This window comes from Gavialis gangeticus, unplaced genomic scaffold, assembly GCF_001723915.1.
Source record: "Gavialis gangeticus isolate Ggan-Ray unplaced genomic scaffold, GavGan_comp1, whole genome shotgun sequence".
In the NCBI taxonomy this organism is placed as follows: Eukaryota; Metazoa; Chordata; order Crocodylia; family Gavialidae; genus Gavialis; species Gavialis gangeticus.
In genome coordinates, this window is record NW_017729022.1 from 165,128,129 (window position 1) to 165,141,987 (window position 13,859).

The 13,859-nt window shown below is 38.3% G+C and overlaps 1 protein-coding gene across 1 annotated transcript in view; it reads right to left on the reverse strand.

Annotated features, from left to right (window-relative positions):
* Positions 1–13,859, reverse strand: part of USH2A (usherin) — a 756,200-nt gene that overhangs the window by 227,348 nt on the left and 514,993 nt on the right. The window contains exons 42-45 of the mRNA XM_019516454.1: positions 7,408–7,530; positions 4,559–4,722; positions 2,897–3,106; positions 1,368–1,570 (exon numbers count right to left, since the gene is read on the reverse strand). Of these exons, the coding sequence (XP_019371999.1) occupies positions 1,368–1,570; positions 2,897–3,106; positions 4,559–4,722; positions 7,408–7,530 (700 nt within the window). The remainder of the gene's footprint in view (positions 1–1,367; positions 1,571–2,896; positions 3,107–4,558; positions 4,723–7,407; positions 7,531–13,859) is intronic.

Below are 13,859 nucleotides of genomic sequence, written 5' to 3' on the forward strand. Positions count from 1 at the left end.
AATTGCTGGTAATAACCTAAGTAAAAACAAAGGAAGATGACAAGTGCAGAGAAGGTAATTTTTTCTTTGCAATGGCAATGGAGAGATCATTCAGTGCATGACAGCAGAAGCAAACAAAAGATCATACATGAAGATAATCAGTGAGACATACATGCATTCAGATAATGCTGTATCCAGGGGGGATGAGAAAAAGAACCCAAAAAACCCAGCTTACCACTTCAATTTTGCCTAACACATTGCCACAAACAATGACCCAGTTCAAAGATTGGGAAAGCTGAAAAGAACAACTAATATTGTAAACAACAGAAGTAGGCCATGGTAAATTAATAGAGCCATACATGTAGCAGTACTCTGAATTTGCATTGCTACTGAGAAAAGACAAATGTGTTCCCAAGTAGCATCCAGAAAGTCATATGTGTATTCATGGATGGAGAGTTGCAGTTACAGAGGGGCTGGAACACAGAAATCAGTTATGGTGTGCCTGCTTGTGACGTTTATTTATGGCATGTAATAACTGGATGCAAATTTTAGAATAGAGTATACATGACTACTACTAAGACCTTTCCATATATAATGCAATCTGAAAGAAACAAGCTGGAATTGTTACAAATGCAGCCAACAAACTACATTCTCTAGAGTATTTTTAATGCAATTCAATAAATGATATGCAATTCAATAAAAGATAAATATTTAAGTTTCCATTAAGAATATACTCTATATACAGTTTTTAAATCGAAACCTGCATAGAGACACAAAGAAAGAAAAAACTGTAATAATCAACAAGAGGAAAAGTAGTACTGTGATTTCATGGCTCTGCTTTGTCCACAGAAAAAGGAAGGGTGGGGGAGGGGGGAAGAAAGAAATGATAAAAGGATGACAAATGCAATATCATTATTTTTCTGTGCTGATACATTATGCATGCTTGATGTTTCTAAAACAATTGCAATTTTCTTTTAATGAGTAGGAGTAGAATTTTTGCCTCTTGTAATATATACTTTGGGCTTTGCTAATGCTATAACGTAGTCATTTGAAGAAAGCAAATGGAGTTGTGAAATGGTTTGAAAAGAGAACATATAAAAACTGTATGCGGACCCAAAATATATGCTGAAAATAAATATGTGTTTAAAAAGAAATATCTATATCAATATATGGAACAATTAATACTATTTGTATATGCATATATATGTGTGTGTGCATGTGTAAATACACATACACACACACACACAGAGATATATATGTGTATGCGTGTGTGTATGTATCCATGTTTCCCCCTGTGTTTCTATTCCTATAAATTCTTACCTGATGTACACATATTTTTTTTAAATTCATATATTTTGTATGGACCTGGAAAACAAAATTGTTCTAACCTGTATATCATATATAGTGAATGGGGACAAGTCTCCTAAAAGGAAGGACCCAGGTTCATTCATTCCAGTCTTGTACTGCTTATTATTTACATAGATAGAATACTCTGTGACAACACCATTTGGGTTTGAAGGAGATGTCCAGATGACACGTACAGCTGTACTGTTGATGATGACAACCTCTGGAGGGAACATGCCCTCAGGCTCTAGAAATAAAGAAAGAAACTGAATAAACTCCAGCTGTCTCTGTAAAAGCACTTGTTTAACCAAATGCAGATTAGTATTTAGGTTTAGCAAAGGGTTCACTGCTTATCTGCTTTCCTCTGATGAAGTTATCACAGTCTGTAGTCCTCTGCAAATTGGCTTATTATACTCTCAGTTAGAAACCATGAGAGTTGGTGGTAAAATGCTTCATACCACCAGCATCGCGTTAATCTTCAGTGGTATGCGACCAGTGCGATATGATGATAAATTATTCACCCATCTGCACTGCCAAGACCTATTTATTTTTATACCCTGCCCCCTCCAAAAAAAAGATAATTTTGCTTTTTAAGCAAAAACTAAGATTAAAATTCACTGTATCTAGTGGAACGTGACAAATCTTTTGATGTTACCAGCCTTTGTAGCTCAAGCAATATGAAGCAATATGCAATATTGTCATTATGTAAATGGTTTTGAATGTTGATTACCATAGGTAATGATGAAGTCTAATACTAAAAAAAAAAAAGAAAAGAAAATCTTCCTCAGCGTTAAATTACACAATTATTTAAGCATGTCAGAAATAACCATGCAAAGACCTATTTTTATCATAAGAGCCCGTCTTAACCAGTTGAAAAATTGCCCTTGCGATCAATTCTATTTTATAAACAAAAGGTGCTGACCTTTGGCATCACAAAGGAAATGGAATCCTCACTTAAAGTGCTTTACTAATGACCCGGAACACTTGCTTCTGAGGTAATGATATTATAATGTTTATAATGAGACTTTATAAAGGCAAAAAGATTAGGAAGGCCATTCTAAACACATTTCAGATCCACAAGGCTTTTTTTTTCCCTCCCCCCTGCTTGCTAACTGGTTTGGAAATGAGTCATAGGAAAATCTTCTCAGAGGGTGAACTTGCACCTTACATTTCTGGTGACTCAGGAAAGGACCTGTGTTTGACTGTCATATCAAAAGCACACCGCTTCACAGAGCAAATCTTTTAAAAAAAACATTAATTGTTTTTACATTTCACCTTTTATTGACAGGAACACAGTTCCAAACTTATTTTACATACATAGTAGTACACAGAGGAAGACAAGAACAAACTGGGTTAATATCTGCTATTAGAGGGTTGTGCTTCTGTCTCAGTGGGACCGTTTATTGATCTACCACTTGATGACAACCAGCACTTAAGCATTTTAGCATTTTAGCCCTTTTTCCTTTTATACCGGAAATTTTATAATGGAAGGATGACTGATCTCAACCCCAACAAAAATCAATCAATTTCATTCTCGGATTTTTAAGGCAAGCTGCATTCACTACTAACCAACCTCCATCTAAAGTAGTCACATGCACCCCTTCACTGTCAATGCTGTGGACTCCATTGAAAACTTGAAAAAAAATCTGATACTTTGAGTTGGGATGTAAATCACCAATGACAGTATAGTTTACATCGGCCTCAATCCTCAGAGATTTGTTTTCAGCGGAGGTGTTCCAGGAGAGAAGATAATATTCAACATCTCCTTGCAAATCTTGCAATGCTGGGAAAGAAAAAATAGTAATGAAAATATATTTGGAATTATACAGGAGATGATCAGAAGATTTCTGTTAAAAGGAAAACTGTACTTTCCTATCAACAGTATTTTTTCCCAAAGTAAATAAGGTTTATGTTATTAATCTTTATTCAAAACCACTACAATATTCTTCATTAATTGTCCAGCACCAAGAAAAGTAAACATTTTTCCATGCTTGCTCAAAAGAGTAATGAACTAATTTCAATATCCTGACTTATATTAGATGACATATTTCTCTACGACTAGCCCCTTTGAAATGGACAGGGTCAGCTATACAATAAAGTACCAATTAATTGGTATGTGTCCTGGTAAAAGATAGAAGAGCTAAAATATCAACATCATACTTGTGAATACTAGCAAGCCTGCTGGGAAAAGCAACAACATCATTAAATGTTAAATGGAAACACTTAATTTCAGATTTAATAATATATAAATTTGGTGCCAGAAGTTCATAGTGAATGGTGTGATTCTGCTTCCATTTTCAATAAAGTCTGTGGAGTAGGAGCAGGACTTAATATCTATACACCAGTCACTTAGAGTATATTTTTCCTCTATCAAAAGATATAAGGGCAAGTTACCCAGGGTACCAAAAATACCCCAAAAGTGATTTTAAAAATAAATAGTGTAAAAGCAAGGAACATTTGAAGCAATAAAGAATCATTAATTTACTTAATGTAACATAGATAGCAATGAAATATGATGAGGAAATAAGATTTGCAAATAATGAATGACCCTCTCTTCATGTTTAACCTTTACATTCACAAACAGACATCTAGGAAATTTCTTAAGTATGAATGAAAATAAAACTAGATTGCATTACCTACATCTAGAAGGTCAGAGGTTCAGATTACTAAGGTAATGAAACTTCAGTGAGCTGCTTCAGATCTATTAGGTTTGTCAGTTTTTATAAGCATGCTTACTTCAGGCATGCAATTATAAAACAAAGAACCTGTATTTGTTGAGATTCACCAGCCAGTCCTTACAAAATCATTTATGGATAAGTCAAGAAAAATTTCCCCACTGCTGCAATGGCAGACTTTGTTGAAGATTTAGCTAGTTTCTTTTTAAGGGGCAAAGTAAGCAAGAGGAAAGAGAGAAAGCAGCATCCTCTCGTTCTGAAGGAATGTTAAAAATCCTTAAAATGATGAACATATACTAGAATTTCATGTAGAAACCTCACAGGCTTGAATTAATTATCTCTTCATTCCACTGAAACAGTATAGTAAATAGCATTATAGTCGGAAAAAAAAATAAAAATAGGGTGCATGCTCTTTCCAAGTTTTTTACTGCCCTTTAAGGGGCAGTTAGCCATATAATAAATCAAGACAAGTGTTGTGCTTCCTGTGAGGGCAATGCAGATCAACATAACTGATGACAGGTGAATATCTAATTACTGGAACACACACTAAGCATACTTACTTGGTTTTGACCATGCCACCTCAATGGCAGTATGATTAAGAGAGCGTGCAGTCAGGCTGCTTCCCTTCACTGGAAAACCTGCTAGTGTAGTAGCACTCACTTCCTCACCGGATGTATATCCCACCTCATTGTGTACTATGAGTTTATACTCATAGGTGGTGTACCTAAGGCATTTTTTAAATAGTTAAAAGAAAACTATATAAAAATTCCAGACAAAACATTTGCTGTTGCCATGCCAGCTATATCAAACAAAGCTTGTGGGGTTTTTTTCCCTCCAAAGTATAATTATACTATTTCAGCCCATGAAGAATCTGCTGGAAATATTTCAGCAACACTAACATGGTAACAAAAATAAAATAAAATATGTTATTTCTTCTTATTATAGTCTCTGAGATGCTGGGAGATTATAGCTCAATTCAAGATGTAATTACAACAGTGGCAAACTGCCAAATTTTGGATCTGAATTTAATCAAATGAGGCTTTTCCCTCTCTTTTGGGAAACTCATTTATTTTAACTTCCTTTTAGCTTGCTCTCCAAACACCAATTGCAGTCCTGCAACAGGAATCTTGTAACAAAGTGACTACGACAGCAACCCCAGTTCATACAGTAATTTCCCTCAAAACTGTATTCCAACATATACTGGATACGCAAGGAGACTGGTTGGAATCCAAACATATATTTCATAGAGCAAATAACTATCATTCCATACTTCAACCATTCAAAAGGGACTTCAATATATTTTTAGAAAAAGATATTACACTTTTAAGCTATTTATACTATTAAAGAAGCAACTAAAAAGATACAATATAAGTCTAAAATCAAAAAGAAATAGGGTCATCTTGTCCAAATTTTTATTTTAGTGACATCACCATGGAAAACATTTATGTCAATGTGAGAGTGTACCATACTATGAATGCACAGTCTTTGGTAACTGTAGTGAAAAAATATGTGATCTTTGGGCATTATTTTATGTTACTTTACTGTGACACACTGTATAACAAAGATACTGGGCCAGGCCTTAAAAAGAGCTCACTTAAATAACTTTGCACACTTAAATAATTGGCCAGAGCTGAACTTTAAGAGCCCTCTTTAAGAAGAACAACAGTTGATAGATGCCAAGCTCTTTAAAAATTCACTGAAGGACCTAAGCTCAGCTGTTCAGAAAGATGGTCAGAAACTTGTGGTGCTGAAGATTTCTGAATCTCTGGACTAGTATCTGAACACACTGTATTCTAATTGTTCTCTGTATTATTTCAATCACTTGCATATACTTGTATTCATTGTCACATTACATTTCCAGTAAAAATAAAGATGGGATCTAGATTACAAACAACAAAAATGAAAATGTTTTTAGATCTGAGGTTTTAGTTTATAAATAAAGTAGCTACCTGCAGAATTTGGATCAAGATCTAGGTTTACATTTCAAATAGCCTCAAAAATCAGGGATATTTAGATCTGAGATTTAAGTATATCTAAGACTTAGAACAGTTGTGGGAATTCTTGTGGGCCAATTTCAGCTGGTGAGTTATTCACACAAGTCTTATTAAATGGGAAACATGAATACGCATCTGAGAAGTAGAATTCATCCATACACCATCCTCAGTAATGCAGGCAGACACAAACACACACAGGGCAAAATACAAGCAGAGAGATACTCTGCTTTCATTGAAATCACTGGAAGTTTTCCCAGGCTTTCACTCAGGGTAACACCACCACTATAACCTCAGGCCCATTCAGTGTTTTTTCTTATGAATTTCAAAATGCTTTTCAAAGGATTTGAGGAACTGAGGAAACATAGTTAAGTAACTTGCTCAAAATCACACACTAAGTGAGCTTCCTAACAAGAATCAGATTTTAAATCACATCTTTGCTGAGTAACTTAACATTGGATGGATGAGTGTGGCACAAGCCCTGGTCATTGCAAAAGTGGGGACATTAAAATGGAGCTAGGGTGTGCTTCACCTTCCTATCTCCCATCCCCTTCTCCCCCTTGCACCCTGCACCTTTCCTGCACCAGCTCCAGCTCTGGTTGTTGTAGCGTGACAGAAGGGTGGCAGCATCATGTGGCCAGTGCTTCACAGCTGCTAGAGGAGATGTCACCTCCTTTTTTACAGCTGAAAGCTGGTGGATTTTTGGCTGCACACACAAATCCACAGCAAAATGAGGAGACATCTTCCCCAGCAACAGCAAACCTCCAGCTGCTCTCCTGCACTGCCGTTGCTGCTCTGCCCTCCCTGCTGCCAGAGCCAGAGCAAGGAAGGTGCAAGGTGTAAGAGGGCACCGTGCTGGCCATTTACACCTATCTTTGCCAGTTTTCTGCTTTTGTCATGATGTCACTTGTATTTAACTGCAGACTACTGAGTAATTAATTCAGAGCTGCTAAAATTGTCATACATGACTTGACTGAATTTTGAAATATCAAGGGAAACATCTTGACAATGAAAAAAAACCCACATAAGGATTAAAATTAACAATCTAACACCAAATTGTAATCTACCCAATCTGGGATGACTCAGCCTGTAGCTGTGGCTGAAGTATCAACATAATGGGGAAGTATACACAGACAAATGAATATTTGACTGTATGAACTAGTCAAAACTCAAAATCCACTAAAATACTCGTTTTCATTTGTGTCTTTATAACAAGATACTATGTGCAAGATTTAAGAGTGACACATAAATAATAAACCCCTGGGTGTTCGAATGATTATTGCCAAAGATGAGGACAGAAAATATTTAATTACATAATTAATATGTTCACAACATAAAGACACAAGGAACACTTTGAACTATTGAACGTGCACTATACAAAATGCCAGCATTTGTTTTTATAGTTTTTGTAATCTCACCTGCTAAGACCCTTATCTTCATAAAACCACTGAGTTCCTGAGTAAATATTGTGCCACAGATTTAAATCTTCAGGGGGATTTGATGCAAGTGGTTGCTGGATTTTACGTCTCAGGAGCTCATATCTAACACAAAAGACGAGCAGAACACCGGGATTATCTCAACTAATGTTATTACACAAATATCTCTTTTTTTTTTTAAAGCCATGAGTTATTTTGTTTTTACAGCTGTAAACTTTCTCCGAGTGATAAACCCTGAAACACTAAAAAAGAATATTTAAAACATTCAATTACTTAAACACATACTTTGAAAATGGATAATGGGCAAGTACTTTTATTTGAAAGAAAGAATCAGAGTTTTTTAATAATTTACAAATATTCAGCTTCTGGAAATCTGTGAAAAACTGCTCAGAACAGCCTGATAAGAGAATCTCATACAGACTTGACTAATATAATTTGACATGCACAACTGTTTCAGCATAGAACAATTTAATGTATCCATTTTACAAATATATTAAAATAACACAAAGCATCGTTGTTCCTGTTACACTGTCAACAGCAAGCTACAGCTGTGTTTAGCTGTAAATAAATGAGTGACACACTAGTGAACTTATCTATAAGCATGCCAATATCATATGTGCATTTAAGATGTGTGCTATAATTATACTATCCTGAAAAGCCAGAATTAGTTTGTATCGCTTTCCTTTTGAGGAAAAAGTTGTGTGCCTATCATTATGGTTTTTTCACATGTTGGAAACTGTAGGCCTGATAACACCCATCTTCATCAAATCAGTGCTGAAACTGTCTGATTCAGACAGTGGTTTTTTTCCCCATTTTTATATCCCTTACTTCTTGATTTCTTTTGTAGAAAAGTCCTATAGGATTTAATGGCAATAAAACCAACTGGTTTCTATATAAATTATAGATAATACTTTCTACATTCTCAAGCCATTCTATAGAATTTAATAGAGTTAAATTGAAGTAATAAATTTCTATAGGTTGATTTAAAATCATCTACTAGGATTACTATTCTCTATTAAATTCTATAGAACCGTTACAATATAGTTTTGTCTCACTATAGTTTGTTATAGAATTTTATTTTGTGAGCCACTATATAGTTATAATTTTCCTACTGCTATGGTACTGTTACGACTTTTCTTTCTTTCAGTACTCTTTTGATGACTAGTTTCACATTTTTCTCCATCTACAATCAGTCTTCAATATTTTTATGCCCCAAATTAGGCTTCTAAATACATATTTATGCATCTAAATATAAAAATACCCTGATTTTCAGAAGTGCTAAGCACTAGGGGTGTGCATAATGGGTTGTATTCGATTCAGATTCAACCTGAATTAGGGACACTGATTCGATTAATTAATTCAGATCCCTGTCCCAATTCAATTCAGTTGAATCCGAATCTGAAGATTCAATGCTGATTCAGAGAATCAGCGATTCAGCCATAGACACAGCTTTAAATGTTTTTTCTACATACCTAGAGGTACCAGGTGCGACTTGTGAACACTGTGATGCTGGGGTGGATGGAGGGTCCAACAGGAGCATGGGGGGGGGGGGCGGGTCCCCCCATGTTTGGCAGCGAACCTGGAAATGGACCGGAGGGACTTCTGGTCCACTTCCGGGTCTGCGGTGGGGCACATGGGGGACCTCCTCCACACCCCCTCTGGCTCAGCAATCAGCCTCAGGGGGACCCTGGGTGTCCCTCCAGACCCAGGAGGCACCAGTTGCCGAGCCAGGAGGAGGGACGTTTGCTCCTGGTGGACCCAGAAGTGGGCCAGAAGTGCTTCTGGTCCACTTCTGGGTCCACTGCCAAGTGCACAGAAGAACCCCCGTGCTCCCATGGGAAACTCCATCCACCCCAGCATCTCAGCATTCATGAGTCACCTGGTACCTTGAGGCATGTAGAAAAAACATTTAAAGCTGTGTCTATGTCTGAATCATCGCATCTTTCTGAATCTCTCCAAATCAATTTGGAGGGTTCCGATTAACTTCAGAGAGATTAAAGGGTCTCCTGATTCAGTTCAGATTTAGAGATTCGGCCACCAAATCTGGCTGAATCTCTGTGGAACTGAATCAGCAACTGAAGCTTTGCACAACCCTACTGAGCACGCTCACATCCCCCTTAAATGTAACTGAAAAACTCGTGCTCTGGTTTTTTTTTGCAAATCAGGCCATATTTATGAAGATGATGTAAGATCTGTTTTACTGTATGAACAGATCAAAACTCAGTTTTGAAAATGCCTCCCTCTGTGCTGAAGGCTTTTTCCAGTGCTTTGTGTGTGCATGCTCATAAGATTCAGACTTGAGAGCAATCCTAGAAAATGTGAGTGTAGCAATTCTTTGGCATGCTTAACTGGTCTGGATTAATTTTATTTGTAATATTTGATGCAGTGAGGAAATGGTGGAAGATGTGATTCCATGTATGGGCCTTTGGAATTGGTACTTAGGGTCTCAACTTTGGCACCAGATTGGACTATTTTGCATTTCCACAGAAGCACAAAGCAGGTAGGAAGCTGCCTTAAATGGGCAGCTGAGAATTCCTCTTGACATAAGGGAATCTATGGCACAGAGCTAGCATAGGTGACTTTCAGCCAGCTTCTCCCCGCATTGTTGTCTTTTTGTACCAAACACAAATTCAACACAGCTGAGAATTGACTCTGTATCCTATAAACAATTTCTTTTTCACTTTCTTTATTTCAAGCTTTTTTGATAGTGTTGATTATACAAGGCCTGATCCTTAGGCTGATCCTTAACTTGAATGCTTTACAGTAGCTATAAAGCTGGTCAGGTTGTATTACTATTCAGAATACAGTCAAGCTGCTGGATTCCTGGAAGTGGGCCTACCCTTACCTGGATAATTTCCATATTAGATTTCTTTATTTTATAATCAAAGATTATGCTGACATCCTATTCACCTTTAAAGCAATTGATTCTTAAGCATTTAGTTAGGGAATCTTTATAGGAGGATGCCATGTACTGGGGCTCTTTACACTCCTTGACATGTTTGTTTCAGCCCATATTGTATTATGCTAGTAAGAAGTTGGAATCATTGCGGCAAATAGTAGGGACATTGAAGCCAGTATCTTTTTTCGTGTTTTCAGCCTGGAGCTCTCTAAATTCAAGCTGTTTACTTGGAACTCAGTCCACAAGAGGACTTATGGGTCATAATGCTGAGGATTGCAGTGCCAAGATCTTTAGGTATTTTGTTGTCTGATGAAATTAGGAATGTCAGCTTCTCCTCAACCAGTGAAGAGGAATGGGATTTGCAACAACCAGTGCACTGAGTTAAGATAGCCAATAGGAAATGAATAGGAAAAGAGGGCATCTTAAATTCTGCATTTCTCAGGTGACTAGAACTCAGGATTGCTGGGGGATGCGGGGGAAGGGTGGAGTGGTTGCCTCCACTTCGGGATTCAGAGTCCTGAAAACTCTGGAGGTAGGTGTCTAAGCCCATTATTTCAAAAGGAGCTAGTTCCTCTTTTTTATTGAATAGCTCAGTGACTAGAGCACTCACCCAAAATATACAAGATATTTCTTTCAACCCATAGTTCTCACTTCCTCAGAGAGTGCCATAACTATCAGACTACAGGGTATTCTTTGATGAGAGGACACTCTCATTCCTTCCTTTTTAAGCTATTTCACTTTCCATGCAGTAATTAAATATTTTGGGGCTACAGAGAGAGAGAAAGCATAGGGCCAAGCATAAGTCTTTGGTTTATGCGGGAACATCATCTTTGAATCCCAAGCATCATCACACTGCATGTTGGTATCATTTTTTTTGTTGTCAAAGGGTTTTTCTGTGTTTAGAGACAGAGATAGCTCCAGAGTTTGCAGTTTATGTGAAGATGTTTAAGATTCATTCTAGGCTGAATGACGATTCATTCTAGGTATGAAGCCAAAGATTCATTCTAGATATGTCACACATTTCAAAGGCATCCATCACTATAGTATCTTGCAGATTAACCTGATCAATTAAGTAATAAAAATTAATTAAGTTATAATTTCAGGAAAATGTTCTGGTGACTTCACAGCCCAAGAACAATTCTCAAATCAGCGGTTTATCAAAGTCAACAGAACCCAAAGGCAGAATATTAAAACTTTATTAGGTACAGTCCTGGCATATTTTATCCAAGATAATTCATGGACAAGCCATAAGAAATATCAAAACCTTTTTGAATATTGGGTGGTGATAGAGTGTAAATTACCCCCACTGGCAGCTGCTGCTATAGCTCTGCTTGCTACAGACTTCTTGCTCCATCATGCTGTACTGAGCAGCTGCTTCAGTAGTTGTTCTGGTTGGGGGCGGCATGACACACCATGAAGGAAATGAGGTTTGCAGATGTAGGTCATATTGAATTATTTCAATCATCTCTGGTAAAATAGTCATGTTGTCAACTTTAGGGGTGCACAGATTGCTTTTCAAAGGTTTAAAATCTCATTAGACAATAGCTTTTATTCAGCCCTAGTGTGCCCTAATTAAGCACTGAGAAATAACAGGCAGGGTGCTGTGGTGTCACAGTACATGCCTGCAAATGTATGCAAGATATAAAATATTGCATATTTCCATGCATCAAAGAGAACCATCAACAAATATTTATTGATTGTGGGGTTATAATTCCATGAAGGAGTTTTCCTGTTGTTTTAAAGTATGAAAGTAAAGGATGTCAATTTGGCACTCCTATTTTATATACAGCAACACATGTATTCAAGAACCAAATCCTGAACCTACCACTATCCAGCCAGGACCATCCGAGGAGTACTCTTCCACAGCTTTAGGCTACTTTTTCTGACTCACCTGCTTCTGTCTTACCCCTGCCTTAAAGCTTGCATGACTGACTTGTTTTTCCATTCCACCCTCATCAACAATCTATTTAATTTTACCATGTAACAGATATCAAACACAAAATAAAGGAAAGTTCAGTTCTGAAACACACTACTCATCAATATAAAATTGTCCCTTGAACTAACCTAAACAGGATAATAGGGGCTTCTTGAGTTTATCCTTAATGGGATTTCTCCTATTTCTTCCTCTGATGCTTGTGGGATTTGCTCCCTGAACTCACCAACAAAAAGTGGCAGGTCCTTTAGCCCACAATCTATATTTTTGTTGATAGCTCTCTATATCCCAGCATGGACTGAAAGCTCAGGGTCATATATGCGGGTACCTGGTGCCTGAACTAGTTTCTTACCTTCTGCTGCCTAATTATAACTGTTATGAAGGAATCCCCTTTTTACCATGTTCTATCAGATGAATTTCCAGTGTTCAGAGAGAGACCCTGTACAAATTAAAGCTGACTTTAGACAGCATTTACTTACCATATTTACTCAAGTCCAAGACATGTTTCCTCCCACCCCTATTAAACCTGGGGAAAAAGAAACCTTGCCTTCCATTCCAGTAGGGCTGGGGCAGGTGACTCCTGCAGCTCCGGCTCTAGCTTTGGCTTCAGTTTGAGGGAAATCATGCAGTGAGCAGCACGGAGAAACAAGGGAGCAACTGTGGCTGTTGCTGCAGCTGTGGCTGTGACCCTGACCTGAGGCCAGGGATGGAGCTGCCACCACCACTGCTGCCTAGCCAGGGCCTGAGCAATAGGGTTGTGTGAAATAGCAGTGTTCCACTTCCACATCTGTTTCAACATTTCAACAGTACAGTGTTTCATTTCGAGTTTTGTTTAATTTTGAAAACACTGTTCTGTTCCAGTTCATCAAAATGGTTTTGCTATTTTGATGCTGTTTTGACGTTTTGATCGGGCTGGGGAAGGGAACCCAGCCCAGTTCAGTTACCCTTCCCAGCACTCCACCAGGCTTCAAGCCACTGGGAATCCAGCCCGGTGCAGGCAGGTGCAGTGTGCATCTGCCTGCACTGGCCTGGCTTCCCAGTGGCTTGAAGCCCAGTGCAGGCAGGCAGGGCACAGCCTGCTTGCACCCGACTGGGTTTCCACTGCTTGAAGCCTGGAGGACTGAGCTCCATGGGGCTGGTGTATCCAATCAGAACCCAGCCCAGTGTTGGGAGGGAGGCAGAGCCAAAGCTGCACTCTGATTGGCTCCTCCAGTCCCAGGGAGTGGAGCCTGGTGGCGGGAGATGGGGAGATCCAGGGCTGCACTCTCTGCCAGGCTCAGCCACATGGGGCTGCCCTGGCTCTCCCCTGCCTCCCACCACCTGGCTGAGCTGATACTTTGAAACTTGAAACATTTCAAAACTTTCAAAACATTTTGTGTGACCTCGTTTCATTTTGAGGCTATTTCGAAGCCCTTTGTTTCATTTCAATTTTGCTGTTTTGAGCTCAAAACGAGTCGAAAAAGCATCAAAACAAAACAACTGGCAACATTTCACACAGCCCTACTGAGCAACCATGTGCTTTGTGTGCTGGGACAGAGTCAGAGCTGGAGTCACCACATGGGATAAGTTGTGGGAGGGTGGGGGGGCAGGGAGAGGCATCAG